Source organism: Phocoena phocoena, chromosome 10, assembly GCF_963924675.1.
Source record: "Phocoena phocoena chromosome 10, mPhoPho1.1, whole genome shotgun sequence".
Lineage (NCBI taxonomy): Eukaryota > Metazoa > Chordata > Mammalia > Artiodactyla > Phocoenidae > Phocoena > Phocoena phocoena.
Window position 1 is genome coordinate 91664636 of NC_089228.1, and position 17207 is coordinate 91681842.

General features: G+C 43.2%; 1 protein-coding gene across 1 annotated transcript in view; it reads left to right on the plus strand.

Moving 5' to 3' along the window:
- The window catches only part of KIF13A (kinesin family member 13A), a 215293-nt gene that overhangs the window by 146566 nt on the left and 51520 nt on the right, over positions 1-17207 (plus strand). Inside the window, exons 10-14 of the mRNA XM_065886006.1 lie at positions 10175-10286; positions 10660-10872; positions 13193-13303; positions 14903-15037; positions 16597-16727. Of these exons, the coding sequence (XP_065742078.1) occupies positions 10175-10286; positions 10660-10872; positions 13193-13303; positions 14903-15037; positions 16597-16727 (702 nt within the window). The remainder of the gene's footprint in view (positions 1-10174; positions 10287-10659; positions 10873-13192; positions 13304-14902; positions 15038-16596; positions 16728-17207) is intronic.

Below are 17207 nucleotides of genomic sequence, written 5' to 3' on the forward strand. Positions count from 1 at the left end.
GTAAGGCTAATACGGTTTAAACATCAATATCTCCCCCCAAAAAGTAACATTTCTTGACGAACTGCCGTCCTGAAATCTCACTCTCTGCCTGAGTGCCTGCAGCATGCCTAGGGATGTGGTGAAGGCTGGAGGAGAGCCGAGGTGCAGGGTGTGTAGGAGTTGGCCCGGTGGCCAGGAGATGAAGGCATTTCACTCAGAGGGTACAGCAAAGGCACAGTAAATGCCCATAATGTGCTTAGAACAAAGCCTGACACGTAGTATACACTGAATAAATATTAATGGTCGTAGCTATTATTTTTATAAGCTGTATAAACAGCGTGAGTAGAAAGTAGCTTAGTTTGTACTTGAATTTTTCTGTTGAGACATAATAACTTGGGGTTTTGTTTAGGACAGAAGGTGACAAGAGGTAATATTGTCAGGAACATGTTTGTGCAGCTTGCATTTCAAAATGGTACCGGCACATTGTAATTTTACAAAAGTTTAAAATTAGCAGTGCAATATCACCCCCTCTATCAGATGGGCAGAGCCGTGCTCACTGCACAGACTGCTGCTTTACGGGGTTAACTTCCAGTCATTCTGTCTCCTGCTCTAATAACAAAGGATTTTGCTCTATTTCATGACAAAGCATTGTAGGAGCCCAGGCGGGCATACAGCTCTGCATTCCAAAATGAGTGCAAGAACCAGGATGGGGAAGCAGAAATGAGGGTGTGAGGATGCAGGTACCAAAGAAAAGAGTGTCACCCCTCCTAGACATTTGTTTACTGGTGCTAAGCCATGCCAGCCCTTTGCCTGTGTCTACACTTGTGGGAAGCCACTGGGAATTCTGTGCTGTGAATTTATGGAAATTTTGAGTATGGCTGGCCAATCACTAGTTTCTTTTAACCTCTTACTATATGCCAGGCACTGTTCTGAATGCTCTATATGTAATGACTCACGTCAGCATCGTGAGATGGGTCTGTTATACCCATTTTACAGATGAGGAAACCAAGGCAGAGCGCACTGGGATATATCCAGGGTCACAAAACTCTAAGCGTGGATCTTAGATTTGGTTGTAGGCAGTTTGGCTCGAGAGCCCAGGCTCACCCCACTGCTGTAAGTGGGGTGCCCCAGTGTTCTGTTTGCCAGAAAGAGTCCTGATTGATACTTTTGTCCCAGAGGAAATATTAATAGTGCCCCCTTCAATTTGGACACTAAATTATGTAGTGTCTCAAACTGGACTACCTGAAGGCCACATGATAACATGATTTAGGTACTCCAGCTACTGGCTCTTTTCCATTATGACTTACTGGATTGAATGGCATTCTCTTAGCTTCCTATCATCTTTCCTTAGTTATATACTGGCTCTTTCACAACTGGATGTATGTATTCCTTACTACTAGTCTGTGAGATATCTACATTTTTATGGTTCTTTTTAGTTTTGGGAGCACTTTCATATGTATCATTTCATGTGAGGTTCATTATATGTGTCTTTTTCTCTGTTTAAAGATGAGGTTAGAGATATTTAAGTAGTATGAATAAAAGCTGAGCAGATGTTTATTAAGCCTCTGCTATGTGTCTGGCACTGCCTTAGATGTGGGGATGCAAGAGGAACTTAGATATTGTTGTAGACAGAATGTTGCTTGCCTGTCCTCCAAATATGTCCAGGTCCTAATTCCCAAAACATGTGCACATTTTACCTCACAAAGGGATTTTGCAGATGTGATTAAGTTAAGATTTTGAGATGAGAAGATGATTCGGGTGGGTCTAATCAGAAAGCTCCTTATTAGTGAAAGAAGGAAGTGGCAGAGCCAGCGTCAGGGTGACGTGGGTGAGAAAGACCTCACAGTCCATTGCTCACGTGAGGACGGAGGAAGGGGCCATGGGCCGAGAGACGTGGGCACCTGGAAAAGGCGAGGAAACGGTTCTCCCCTCGAGCTTCCCGAAGGCACATAGCACTGTCGGCACCTTGGTTTTAGCTCAGGGAAGCACATTCTGGACTTCTGGCCTCCAGAACTGTAAGATGATACAGTTGTGTTGTTTTAGGCCACTGTGTCTGTGGTTATTTGTTACAGCATGAGTGCTGCCCTCGAGGAGCACATAGGTTAAGATACAGTAAGTTGCTTCATTCGAAAAAGCAAAAGGAGGTGGGGGGATTTTCTCGAGCAGGTGATGTTGAGAAGTGCTACGTCACCCAGCATTGAAGCTTGTTTTTATAGGACACATTGACCAGCCTGTGGATGTTTGCCAAGTTGTTCTTGTGCTTTTCCCAAAATAACTGGCTCGAAGGGAGTGGAGCCATCTCTGAACCCTTTCCCTTGAACCTTAGTCCAGGCCTTTTTTCTTTACCCCACACATCTCTCTCAGCTCCCTGAGTTGGTGCATGTGTGCCGGGAGCCCACTGTGGGTCCAGGTCTCCACCAGGTGTCCTCCAAGTTCTCAGCATGGTCCTTGGTACGTAGTCACTGAATTGATGGGACATCTTCTCACAGTAGGACCATGCCGTGGTCGCCACAGCTGTCTTAGAGACCTTTGTAGAAAGAGAGGCCCATAGTCCTTTACCTGCAGTTCCAAAATCCAAAGTGCTCTGAAAACCAAGTGCTTTTCTGATTTTCTTCATAGCTCACTTGTTGGTGAACCCTCACCTGAACTCTGATGAGGTCTTTATCTTCATTTCCGGTCTTTATTTACTCATTTAGTGTGGCCATTCATAAGTTTAGCTGCATAAACATTAATGAATTTTACAATGGGCTGCTGTCCCAGATCCCACCAGTGGTCATGAGTAAGTGTGTGCACTGAACTTCCTCAAATCCAAAATATTCTGAATTTCAAAACACATGTGGCCCCAAGGATATCCAGTAAGAGATAAATGGACCTGCACTTTTTTGTTCTGTTTAGCAAATATGTGTTGAACACCGACTGGGCATAAGAAGAAAGGGGTGAGTAAGATCAGACCCTGGCCTCAGGAAGTTCAAGGTCCAGTGGGGAAGGAGTGATATTAATACATTAGCTGCCATAGAAACTTACACACAGGGTGTGGTGGGGACATGGGTGACAACACAGCTGGCAGGTTTGCGGGAGGCTTCCCAGAGGAGACACGGGAGCTTCTTAGTTACAGAAACTAGGGGTGTGACCTTTCCGTGCCTCTGTTTCCTCACCTGTAAAATGTGGATGAGCAGACACTGTGAGTAAGGCTGTTGTGAGGATTAAATTAGTGACTACTTGTAGCATGCTTAGAACAAGCCTACCCCTAGTAAGCTCTGTGTTAAGTGTGTACTCGTAAAGTAAATAGTATATTGAAACTGCTGCCTGATAGTTCCACAAATGGTTTTTTTAAGCCTTAAAATCAGTGCCCAGTGGAGGGCTAAAATTAAAGAAATCTCTGACATGTTTCCTAAGCCTCCTCCTGGGGCTTCTTTATATGGAACATGAATAATCCCCTTAAGCGGACCTGCCAGGGACTTCACACGGACATTAGTGTCTGCTTAATGGGTTATGGATTTAGGGGCTTCATCTCTCCTTAAGCTCTTAAGAGCTTTACAGCACACGTTATTCCTTCACGCGGAGAGCTAAGGCACTGTATGGCTGTACCGCCAAGGCCTGTTCCGGACTGGGGAGGGGTAGGTCATCTGTAGACCATCTTCACAGGGGACGCGTCTGGGAGTCCGTCTGCTGCTCCTCCGTCTACTGAGGGCGGAAGGACGAAGCCTTTTTCTGCTCCTGGAGACTGGTTGGTTCAACTTCTCTGAGAACTCACTTAGATCATGGAACACTCTCTAATACCCCTAGGAATGTCATTGAAAACGGTTCTGTTCTATTCTCAGCAATGGCCAACCATTAAATGCCAACAGTATTCATCTAATGAGTATCTTCCCCAGTCTCCTTTCCATTTCAATCACTGTGGTTAATAATAAAGTATATACTAAACATATCCAAAAATGGGCTCTACTGAACACTTGTTGAGGGATATTAATATATGTTACTCCTAGGATCCTGTCATATAATTTGTTTTTGTTTTTGTTTTTGCGGTACGCAGGCCTCTCACTGCTGTGGCCTCTCCCGTTGCAGAGCACAGGCTCTGGACGTGCAGACTCAGCGGCCATGGCTCACGGGCCCAGCCGCTCCGCAACATGTGGGACCTTCCTGGACCGGGGCTCGAACCCGCGTCCCCTGCATCAGCAGGCGGACTCTCAACCACTGTGCCACCAGGGAAGCCCCTATAATTTGTTTTAATAACTTATAAGCACAATGTTTCTAATGTTTCATGTGACTCAATCCTTTTTTTCTTCTTGAGCACCCTCCGTGACTCTTGTTCATTTCCCCTCAGAGACCTCATTTCAGTGGGTTTTGCCTGCAGAACTAAACATGAACTTGTACCAGGGGAGAATAAAAGTGGCCTGCCTTCTGTCCATTATTCAGGGGCGGGTGGGGGTCCTTGTTAATTTACCACTTGTGCATTGCAGGGTCCACATATGTGAAGAAAGAAATCTGAATAAATTTCTCTGTATTTAACACAAGAGACCCACAAGGGACAGAGCAAAAATTTGCTCCTGAGGATGCAGTAGCCACATCTTTTGGGACATGTGCCATTGTTACTTCAGTGTTTCCCAAAACATTCTTGTGAAATACTAGTTCCTCAAGAGGCTCTGGGGAGAAAAAGACCCCTGGATAAATAATTTTGAGAAAGGCTACTTATAAAGCCTTCCTTGGGAGATTCCCAGTGCTAAAAGCGCTCAGAAATCCTGTAGTCATGAATCCCGTATAACTTCATGATTTCCTGAGCTTACTTGATGACAGAATTCTAGGTATAACATATATTAATGTCTCCAGAACAAATGTGCAAAAGAACGTTTTTTTTGGGGGGGGGGCGGAAATGTTCATATGTGCTTTTTTATTACACCACAGCAATTGAAATGGAAATGAGATTGGGAATGGTACTCATTAGATGAACATTTGAGTTTAATGGTTTGCATTAGTCACTGGAAAACGGTGAGTGGAAATGAGGCCCATACTGTAGATATAACTGTTTTCTTTCCTCTCCTGTCATGTGATGGTGCTGTCCTTTCACCATAATTTTCCACATAAATTGCCACTTTGCATTTCCCCTTTCCTGTAAGGAGTGGGGACTTCCTGGGGAAGAGGGCTAAACTCAGTTCCACTAACTTCATCATCTTTTGACTAATTCTGTAAAAGCCAAGGATTGCATTATGCTGTAAGCAACAGAAACCACTGCAATGACAACCAAGTGATGAGTTAATCTTTCTCGCTTAACAAGAAGTCAGAGGCAGGCCCAGCACGTCAGAAATGCTGTCAGGCACACAGCTGTATGTACTGACCTTAGTATGTGTTCACGCGGTTCTCATGACCTCAAGACAGCTCTACCATTCCAGGCATTGTATCCATATCTGTGTGTTCCAAACAAGATGGGGAAATGACCACCGGCTTCTGTCAGCTGACTATGTACCTTTTCTATCAGGAGAACCATAGCCTGCTTGGAAGCCCCTCCCAGGAATATCTCCCTATATCTCATTGGCCAGAACTGTGTTTCATGGCTTCTCCGAGCTGCAGAGGACTCTCTAGAGATTTTAGCTCGGTTCATCCTTCCCAGCAAAATCAGGTGTCCGTTAGCAAGTAAGAAGGGGAAAATGGATATTGGGCCAGCACCCACAGAGTGTACCCAAACTGGCCTTGAATTAGTCCTTTGTAGAAAGAGGTTCGTCTTCTGTTCTTCACTGTATTCTAGACTCAGCGTAGTAACTTGGCAAATATTGACTGCGTGCTTTCTGCAAGCCAGGCGTAGCTGTCTCTGCTGCCACGGTGGTCACAGTCTAAGTAGATAGAGCAATGCATACACGGCTGACTCTGATAAAGTTTAATAAGTCCTACAGTTATGATCTTAGAAAAAGATCACTGGAAACGTAGGTAAAATAGATTTGAAATCCATCCTAGACATTATAGATAACTCACATCACATCATATCTACTCCTAAGAGAAGGAATCTGGTGATTGGAGTTTCAAGGGAAACTAGGTAGGTTTAAGGAAGGTATAGAAAAGCAAAAAACAAAAAAGTTGAATTATGACAATTTTTTAAATTGGGGTATAGTTGCTTTACAATGTTGTGTTGGTTTCTGCTGTACAGTGAAGTGAATCAGCTGTATGTATACATATATCTGACAATTTTTCTTTTCAGCAAGCCACTTTTATTTTGATCCTCCTGAGTTTTATTTTTGATCCTCCTGAGTTTTATTTACTTTCTTTCTGATCCCAAATTCTCCCTTGTCATAGTTGGCTGTCTGTTTTTTTTGTTCTTTTTTTTGTTTTTTTGCGGTACGCGGGCCTCTCACTGTTGTAGCCTCTCCCATTGCGGAGCACAGGCTCCGGATGCGCAGGCTCAGCGGACCGGGGCACGAACCCGTGTCCCCTGCATCGGCAGGCAGACTGTCAACCACTGCGCCACCAGGGAAGCCCCTGGCTGTCTGTTTATAGATGTTATCCCCTGGCCTAAGTGTTCCTTCCTCCGCAGCCAGCCCCTCCCACTTCTCCTCCCAACACCCCCCCCCCACCCCCCACCCCCCACCCCCCTGCCCAAGGACTCGTGGTGAGAGATTTAACCATTAGGAACTTCCTCACTGTCTCCACCTCCAGCAGGTTCAGGAAAGGAGCGGTGCTTTCCTAGAACGAGAAAGATTCCTGGAGTAACGTTTTCAGCCCCTGAAATTGGCAAAACACTCCCACCCCGTTCTGACACCCATGAGCTGCCTGTTTGCCTCCAGGCTGAAACAGCAGGGCTAGCAGCGTCCATAATTTGTTATTTTGTTATATTTTTAAGGTCCCTGGAAATAAAATTCCCATTAAAATATGTAAGCCTGGTGTTCAGCTTTCAGACATTGAACTTTCAAATGGTTTTTAGGATCCTAGATGCCCCTGGATCACTGCTTCCAGGGGGGAACCCAGAAAGGGGGGGTGGCATGGACCCCTTGTCACTGGGTAACCTGGTGACCTCTCAGACATCACTGAGTCCCACTCATTCTGCAGTTTATTTCTTTTTGTTCCAAGAGGGTCAGGTGAAGTTCTTGTTTTGAATGTATGCACACCGTTAGGTAAAGAGCATGGCTTCTACAAGCGTTAAGCTTCTCTAACTGAATAAGTTATAGAGCTGTAGGACCACTGTTAACCTCAGAATTGCCGATATTGACCCTTGAGTCGCTGAGCTCTTTGTAGTTGGTATGAATTAAAGTAATTTCTGCTGCATTTGGGTATGAAAAATTGGGGATAGTCCAAAGAGTTGCTTCCAAATGAAAATTTCATTTCAATAGTAGCAAAATATGAAAAATGCCCAGTATTCTATATCTAAAGCAGAAATGTGTTTTTGCCTTATATTGAACTCCTTTTTCCCTCTTTTTCATATATATCACATGCCATTTTTCTTAAAATTTCTTTTAAAGTGTACAATTCGGTAGCTTTATGATATTCATAGAGCTGTGTAACCGTTACCACAATCTAATTTTAAAACATTTTCATCATCCCCAAAAGAAACCTGGTGTCCAGATCATTCCCCCTTCCCCCACCTCCCCAGCCCTGGGCAACCACGACTGCCATCTCTATAGGTTTGCCTCTTTTGGATATTTCATATATAAATGGAATCAAACAGTATATGGCTGTATCAGTTTCCTAGTGTTATAACAGATTACCACAAACTGGAAGGGTTAAAACAACAGTACTATATTTTCTCACAGTTCTGAAAGCCAGAGGTCCAAAATCAAGGGATTAGCAGGGTTGGGGACTCAGAGGGAAAACCTCTTCCATGCCTCTCTCCTACCTTCTAGTGGTTGCCAGCACTCCTTGGCTTGTGGATGCATCACTCCAGTCTCTGCCTCCATTTGCACCAGTTGTTTTCCCCTGTGTGTCTTTGTGTCTTCTCATGGCTTTATTTTAAGTACACCAGTCATTGGATCAGAGCCCTCCCTAAGCCAGTATGATCTCATCTTAACTATTTACATCTGCAAGGACCTTATTTCCAAATGAGGTCACATCTAAGGTTCCGGTGGACATGAATTTGGGGGTGGGGAATGGGCACTATACAACCCAGGCCAGTGGCTTTTTGTGTTTGTCTTCTTTCGCTTATAAGTTTTCAAGGTTCATCCATGTTGTAGCATGTTTCAGAACTTCATTCCTCTCATATGGCTGAATAATACTCCTTTGCAAGGACATGCCACATTTTATTCTTCCCTTCATCATTCGATGGACCTTTGGGCTGGTTCCACATTTTGCCTGTTGTGAATATTGCTGCTATGAAAATTGTTATACAAGTTTTTGTTTGGACATATGTTTTCATTTCTCTTGGGGTGGATTTGTTTAACTTTTAAATTTGTCAATTATGATACACATATTTATGTCACTTGGCAGTAATGGCTGTTGGTTATTAAAATTCTGACTCATTTTTGCCTCTTGGAATTGCTTTGTGTTTCAATGACTTTTCCAGTGACTCACCTTTGGAGAATTATATTGTGTGGTGGGAAATATGCTTTTACTCCTTTCAACTTATTTAATGGAAATCTATTGTTAACATTAGAAAGAAAGCTATGTAGTCTTTCAGTTGCTAAGCTCTAGTCACATGCTGATTTGTGTCCTTCCTTGTCTTTTATAAATACGTAGTAGCTTTTAATTTTTTAATCATTTACAAAGGGTTTTGTCTTTATGATATCAATGTAACCTTCCTTGCAGTCCCGGGAGATGTCCTGAGACTGCTCTTTTCTGGCTGCTAAACTTGGAATTCAGTTGATTTCTTTTAAAAGAGCAATTGGTACTTAACTGTGATACAAGGATGTCCTTCATCCCTCAATACCACAAATCTGTTGTTTCTATGGTGATGTTTTCTCCAAGTGCAGAGAACATGTATTAACCACCACGGGACACTCATTAGCCTAGACTAGTGGTTCTCAAACTCTACCTGCATCAGAATCACCTGGAAGACTTGTGAAAGCTCAGGTTCCTGAGTCCTACCATGAATGTTTGATTCAGTAGGTCTGTGGTGGGGCCTGAGAATGTGCATTTCTAACAAGGCTGCAAGTTGTGCTGGTGCTGCTGGTCCCAGGACCACTTTTGAGGCTCATAGGCCTGGCACCTGAATGTATGTATTACTTTGGGTATTGTTCAGCCAGGGCTTCTCAAAATTTAATGTGCATGTGAATCACCTGGAGATACCTTTAACTGGTTCTGATTCAGCAGGCCTGGGAAGGCTTCCAAGATTCTGCTTGGGTAGTTCTTTGTTAGACTGTAGCAACTCCACATTGAAATAAGCTTGCCAGCTTTAAGCAAATGAACAGGATGTACCTTGTAACTGTAGTGGAAGGGTGCTTTGCAAGTTACATTGTTACTCTGGGAAAATCAGAGGCCAGAGTGGTCCAAGTTAGACTCAGAGAGTAAATGGTTGAGACTTTAAACATAATATTTGAAGTAAGTTATAATTCTCTAGTGCGATCTTTTTGTTTTGTTTTGTTTTTGCGGTACGTGGGCCTCTCACTGCTGTGTCCTCTCCCGTTGTGGAGCACAGGCTCTGGACGCGCAGGCCCAGTGGCCACAGCTCACGGGCCCAGCCGCTCCGCAGCATGTGGGATCTTCCCGGACCGGGGCACGAACCTGTGTCCCCTGCATCGGCAGTCGGACTCTCAACCACTGCGCCACCAGGGAAGCCCTCTAGTGCGATCTTTTAAATGTATGTTTCCAGGTTCTGAAATGTATGTTTCACAGGTTCTGTGATTGATCAGAATAGACTCTACAGGGATTCTAAATTCATTCTTTTAAATTAATGGGGTTACGTTTTGTTTTCCTTTTTTTTCAGCTTCTTGATAAATGAATGTAGACTTGATGATATCAGCTTTAGGGACTTCTATTTTTTATTTTTTTGCGGTATGCGGGCCTCTCACCGTTGTGGCCTCTCCCGCTGCGGAGCAGAGGCTCCGGACGCGCAAGCTCAGCGGCCATGGCTCACGGGCCCAGCCGCTCCGCGGCATGTGGGATCTTCCCGGGCCGGGGCACGAACCTGCGTCCCCTGCATCGGCAGGCGGACTCTCAACCACTGCACCACCAGGGAAGCCCGGGACTTATAATTTTATACTTACTATCTAGAAGGATTATTATTTTACGAAAACTAAATAAATACTCCATGAAACTAATTTTTTAATTTTTCTCTTGGCAGATCACTTACAACCTTGGGGTTGGTTATCTCATCGCTGGCTGACCAGGCAGCTGGCAAGGGTAAAAACAAATTTGTGCCTTATCGCGATTCAGTCCTCACTTGGCTTCTTAAGGTAATTCATTGTTCTCATGTTCTTTTCCAACTAGAAATTGGCTGTTTCAGTGGTCACAGCTGAGAAGTGTGTGCAAAATACTACACAACGAACTCCTGACAATACTGTTATCCTGATTCCTAAACATGCAGGATGAAAACTCATTCCTGTTGCCTTTTTTCCATTAATAATGCTGTTTGACAGGCATTGTGCATTGATGTGAATAGAGAGAGACCACTTTCATCTGTCCTAAACTTACTTGTGAAATACAAATCCATTTCCACACTGAGTTTTCTTCAGCACGAAGGTCATCCGTGCACGTGTGCTGCTTCCCTCACGCGTTGTGCGTGGAATGGGCCTTGTTTCCTAAGATGCTATTTGAAATATTTTGCAGGATAATCTGGGGGGCAACAGCCAGACCTCTATGATCGCCACCATTAGCCCAGCAGCAGACAACTACGAAGAGACCCTCTCCACACTAAGATATGCTGATCGAGCCAAAAGAATCGTTAACCATGCCGTTGTGAATGAGGATCCCAACGCAAAAGTCATCCGGGAACTGCGGGAGGAAGTGGAGAAACTGCGAGAGCAACTCTCGCAGGCTGAGGTATGGTCAGCCCAGTTCTCCCTGTGATCCAGGCTCCCCGGCTCGTGGTGTCTGAGTGGCAAGGCGAGGTCGAGCTCGCTTGCACTTCCGGGTCGCCTCATGTGGTTCAGTAGTTCTGAGTTGATGGGCATCTTCTCCGTGCTAAGCACTGTGAAGACACAGGTGTATAACGCAAGGCTCCGTCCCATGAACTGACAGTCAAGGAAGCAGACAATTAAAAGAGAGGTGCTGCTATTGCCTGTTTGCTTCAGTCAATCAGGTGGCCCTTGAGCCCAGATCTCTTCCAATGTGAAATCCTAAGACCCAAATATGCTGCTTTGATTAACATTGTAGATTACATTCCCAGGCAGCCTTGCCATTTTCAGAGAAATTAGTTCTGTATCATCTCCTCATTAAGTCGTGGAGGACAAGGTGGTCAAGAATAGTTAGCATTTGGAAAAATTCAGAAATCTCCTTTTATTTTATCTTTTTTTATCAGCTCCTGACAGGGAACGAAATCATTTTGCATTGTTACCATCTTTCCTTGGCTTTACCCAGACTTTAATAACCATAACCCTTTCCAAATAGCTGTTGCCAGAGAGGCACTGTCTCACTGAAATAGTAACAGGACTGAGATGAAGGTCAAGTGCCTTAACTTCAGTTACATGCTTCCACATGCCAGGATTCAGATGTGTACCTAAGGCTTCTAAGAAGTTCACATTCCTTCATACCACTCTCTTCTGACCCCACAAAGAAAAGGAAGTCAAAGCCAGGGATCTGAATATTCCATCTGTTGGTGATCGTGGAGTTGCATTATAACTATTTGTTTACATGTCCTTCTCATCTTCTTGGCCACGGGCTCCTAAAGTGCAAGAGGCGTGTTTTATTAATTTTTGTTGTTGTTGTTGGTACGCGGGCCTCTCACTGTTGTGGCCTCTCCCGTTGGCGGAGCGCAGGCTCCGGACGCGCAGGCTCAGCGGCCGTGGCTCACGGGCCCAGCCGCTCCGCGGCATGTGGGATCTTCCCGGACCGGGGCATGAACCCACGTCCCCTGCATTGGCAGGCGGACTCCCAACCACTGCGCCACCAGGGAAGCCCTGTTTTATTAATTTTTTTATCTCTAACCCTTAGTACAACATTGATACTGGAAAGCACTTAGCACAGTGACTTGCCCATGGTAAGTGCTTGATAAATGTTGCTCTTTTTGTGATTATCATCATAATCATCGAGTGCATCAGGCTTAATTTTTTTAAAAATCGATGCCAAGAAGGGTAGCAGAACACCTGAAAAATCAAAATGCTGATAAACTTTGATGAGAGTCACGATCCTAGGAGGAGAGTATAACAGCTCTGGAATTTGTCTGTAGGTGGATGATCTCCATCCTCCCTCTTTTCTGTGAATCTGCATTTCCACTGTGACCATGTAATCTAGGGCGGGTAGCTAGAACAATGCCTGGCCAAAGGGTAGAGCAGAGGAACCACAGCAGGTTCATGTAGAATTTTCATGTGTGTCCCCTTGGACCCAGCACTAAATGTCACTCCCAGGCTCTGTTAACAGAGTGAGACTCAAGCATCCTCAACCGGCCTCCACATCATCGCCACTTCAGCTTCCTGTCAGAGCTCTGCCATCTTTCTTGGTCATAGGGTTATACTCTGCAGAAGCTCATGTTACTATAGGGTGTCAAAAAAGCATATGTGGTGGCCAAGTAAAGGCCCCACAAATTTCTTAAGCTGCATATAGCTATATTTAGACCCCTTAATTATTCTCACTGAGCAAACACAGAGGGAAATTACTGCCTTTTTAACCAGAAGTCCTATTTCCAAGTGAATAATAAATATGCTAAGTTTATTACCATCAATAAGAAAAGTAGTTCAAATGGCCCAGGCTCAAATTTTAAAATAAATGAGAAGAATTGCCACCTTTCCTGGTAGGTTAATATAACTGGAATGTGTTTATAAAGTGATGTGTGTTGATCTCTGTCTTATTGAAAAAGAAGTCTACTTAAGTAATTTGTTCTCATACTTTTCTATTTTGAAGATGAACTTTAGCATCTTTTAGGTCTTTAAATGTGAAATTTAAGTATGATGGGTAAAATTACTCTGGGATGATTTATATCAATTTAATTCAGGGCACTGGAATTTCTCTTTCTCCCTCAAAGAGTAGCAGCCATTTACTCTTTCACTTCATTTGATTAATAAAGGTCTAAAACCCCCTGACAGTGTGTGGCTTAATTGCTTCCAACAGACAGTTGATAACCTCTTAAGAAGGACAATAAGGGATTGTCTTGTACACAGTGGTGGAAAAAATTAGAAAATCAGATTTCTCTGCTTTCATTTTAAAGGCTATGAAGGCCCCTGAACTGAAAGAGAAGCTCGAAGAGTCTGAAAAGCTGATAAGAGAACTAACAGTGACTTGGGAAGAGAAGCTGAGGAAAACAGAAGAAATTGCACAGGTAGCTTGATAACTTGGGCCTAAAATATTGTGATTTTTTTTTTAATTTTAGTTTTTAATTGAAGTAGAGTTGATTTACAGTGCTGTGCCAATCTCTGCTGTACAGCAAAGTGACTCAGTTATACACATGTAGACATCCTTTTTATATTTTTTCTTTTCCATTGTGTTTTATCACAGGATATTGAATATATTTCCCTGTGCTATAGTGATTCTTTTTCATTTGCTGTCTTTTCTGTATAGCCACTTATCATCCTCAAAAAGTCCTTTAAGGACCTCTTTCTGCTGAACTAGAGCCTGCAAAGATCCTCTTTAGACACTGACTTCATTGTTTTTTATTAACTACCGTTTGGTCCCTGTATTTGCTAGAAGTGTTGCAGGGCACTGAATTTGTACAGGCATGGTTCAGGAAACATCTTTAATACGTTCTGCTTTTCACATTTAACCAGAAACCTGTTCTGTGGTTTTAGATCACCTGGCAAAGCATGCAGCTACCTGATTGGCAGAGAATTTACAACATGCAACATATCAGTAGTTTTTTCAGTGTGCTTGATTCTTCAGCTTGTTAGCAAATGCTGTTATGAACTGTACTTGAGAAAATAAAAAGCAAGGACTAATCGTGTGAGTGTGTGTGTGTATGAGAGAGAGATGAACCTCTACACTGTACATTTCATGAACAGTTTAATCTCATTGACCACTTGTAAGTATTGGACCATCCCAGTCAGGTAGCTTGAAATCAGTAACTGGAACCTAGTCCAGCCTGCTGCTTATATGTCTTGTAGATATCACAAACATATACCTAACTTTCTGTAACTCCTACATTGCTTTATTTTTCTTCATAGCCCATATCACCTTTGGAAATTCTGTATTTTACTTGTCTGTTTTGTCAAGGTCTCTCTCCTTCCATTAGAATATAAGTTTTCATGAAAGGAGTAGCTTTGTTTTGTTTGCTTTTATATGCTCAGCCCTAGATCTGTACCTAACACATAAATATTTCTTGAATAACTTGAATGAATTTGAGGCCCTCTGCAAAAGGGACCCAGCCTGCTCTTCCAGCCCCATCTCCCACTACTTTCCCACATTGACTTTCCCACCTGAAATCATCCAGTGCGCCCCGAGTCTTTACTGTGCTTTCCTCTGCCCTTCCCCTAGAACACTCTGCCCTTACCTTGCTGCTCTCCCATTTCTTCCTACTGAAATGCTTCTTGTGCTTCAAGAACCATCTCAAATGCATTCTCTTCCTGAAGCCTTTCCTGGACTCTTAACCCATCATGATTTCCCTCCTTTGAAGCCCCACAGCACATTGTTCCTCTCCAATGGCACAGGGCTCTCCTCTTGTACTTCTAGTTGTGTGGTCTTACCACCTCCACTGGACAGGAAGCCCTTAAGGGCAGGATGGTGCCCAGTTCATCCTTGGTGCCCCTAAAACACTGACACAAGAAATCATGCGTTTTAGGATCTCAGTAAGCTTGGTTGAGCTGATTAGAATGTGTAATTTCACTGGCCTTGTCCCCAGAAACAGTGCCTTAAGCTTTCCACGGATACATCTCATGACTAGAGCAACAAATAGAGCTTCCCTGCTTTTGTCTGTGTCTGTGCACAGGAGAGGCAACGACAACTTGAAAGTATGGGGATTTCCCTGGAGACATCTGGTATCAAGGTGGGGGATGACAAGTGCTACCTAGTCAACCTGAATGCAGACCCTGCTCTCAATGAACTTCTGGTTTATTATTTAAAGGTAAGAAAGTATGTTAATAGATAGTTGCAATCCCGATTCTGTCACGTACGATTCCTACTTGAGTCTGGGTGCCTGTCCCCATGATTTTGCTTTTTGTATCCAGCTTAGCTTTCATTGAAAGTAAGAGGATTGGTAGTTCAGTCAAGTTACCGTTAAGAGTGAAAACCAGCTCTTTTGCATTCTACTGGGGCTGTGCAGTTGGGCTGATTTCCATCAGAGGGGCACGAGTGAGCAATGGTGTCGCAGTGATCCCTGGCTATGGTGACAGGATTCTGAGAGGCTCTGGAGAGTCACCATTATGCTTCTGAGTAATTCTAAGGGGATCTCGAGATCATCACAAGCCTAAAGCAGACTCTTGTGGAAGATTAGACAGCTAGGGTTCTTCCATATCCATCCCTCCCAAGCCTGTATGCTCAGGACATAACTTTTGGTCCTATGATCACCTTCAGGTGTGGAGATGGGCGTGGCCTTTTGGGTTCGGCACTTTGGCCTCAGGGTACTGCCACTGACCAGGCTGCAGGGCTCAGTGCGGCAGTTCTCAGACTGCTTCGTTAAGGATTCTGAGCTGCCTCGTGAATATACAGAAGGCAGTGAAGAATAAGCTAGAAGTGAAGAAAGGAACCTCAGGCTTCTGTCATCCTTTTGATTCTACTTTTTCCAGAAATAAATATGGCACAAATAGCCCCTGACTTACTGAGAGTCCACTAATGGACTTAAGATCTGTTCATTTAGGAAATGATGAAGGGGTAAGGAATTGTTTCTGAAATCTTAATTTTGAAAGACCAAGTCTTGCAGTTTCTCTCTTGAATAGGGAAGTATTATTATCACAGTGACTGCATGGTTTTTAGAGCAATAGAACAAACAAAGAGGATGAGCAGTGGGCAGAGTCACCAAGGGTCACAGTCCTCACATGTCTGAGGTTTGAGGTACTTAAAAATCATGCTAATCTGTACATTGTATAATCCACAGGCTTCAGTACTCTGTAATTTGGTATTAGAAACTCAGCTATTTTTTAAATCACTTTAAAAGTTACATATTTGAAAATATGACTTTCCATGAAACTATTTTCAATGATTCTTGAATTTATAGAGCTGTTTTCAAAACACTTTCACCATTAAGTCAGGTGATCCTTGAGAAAGAATCCTGCTCATTAGATCATATTAATAATATTGTTCTGGTTCTGCAAAAAAAAAGAAAAAAGAAACTGAGGCTCAGAGAGTGAAATGCCTTGCCCACGGTTACATAGACAGTAAGTCGTCAAGTTAAAACCGGAGCTCAAGGTATTCTGCTATCAAGTCTGACTTCTTTACGTTCTAAAGTAATAGCTAATCACTGTTGATCAGGGTTTGGTTTTTTTTCTTTATAGTGTTTAATCATATTTTACGTTTAGTGTATTAAGGTAAGCTTTTGACCTACAGTGCGCCAGATCTCATATTTTCCATCTGATTCATCATATGTTGTCATGCATGTGCTGTTGGGTTATTCGAACTGATTGCGATGAACTTTTGCTGAGTTACTTGTAAGGGTAGGTTTTTCTTTCTTTAATGATCTGTTGCCAGGACCATACCAGGGTAGGTGCAGATACCTCTCAGGACATCCAGCTCTTTGGGATAGGAATTCAGCCTGAGCACTGTGAGATTGATATTGCTTCTGATGGAGAGGTCACCCTCACTCCAAAAGAAAATGCAAGGTAAGAAATGTCCCTTAAAGGTAAGAAGCAGCTCCTTAACATAGCTCAAGTGCCTTGTTTTTAGGAGTAGACTGACCCTTTCTGTTTGTTTGCTTAGTTATATCAGAGTTAAGGCTACACTGGCTTTTGCTTTCTGCTTGTAGAGAGCTGTGTAAGCAAGATTTCGAGCACCAGCTTCAGGGTGGCTGATTCTGTCTTGAGGGCTGGGTGATCTCAGATAAGCTACTTCTTTTATCTAATCTTCAATTCCCTCATATGATAAATGAGGCTAATAGTAGACAAAACATATAAATCACTTGGCTCAGTGCCTGACACACATAACTATTGAATAAAGTTATTTGTTATTACCGAGTGTAATGCATTGTATGAAAAGCAGTTAATCAGATAACTCCGTTATATGAAAAATTCCTAAACTAGGCTATAATATGTAAAAATTTGAGAATTGACAGGATAATATATTTACTTTTTAATTTCTACTAA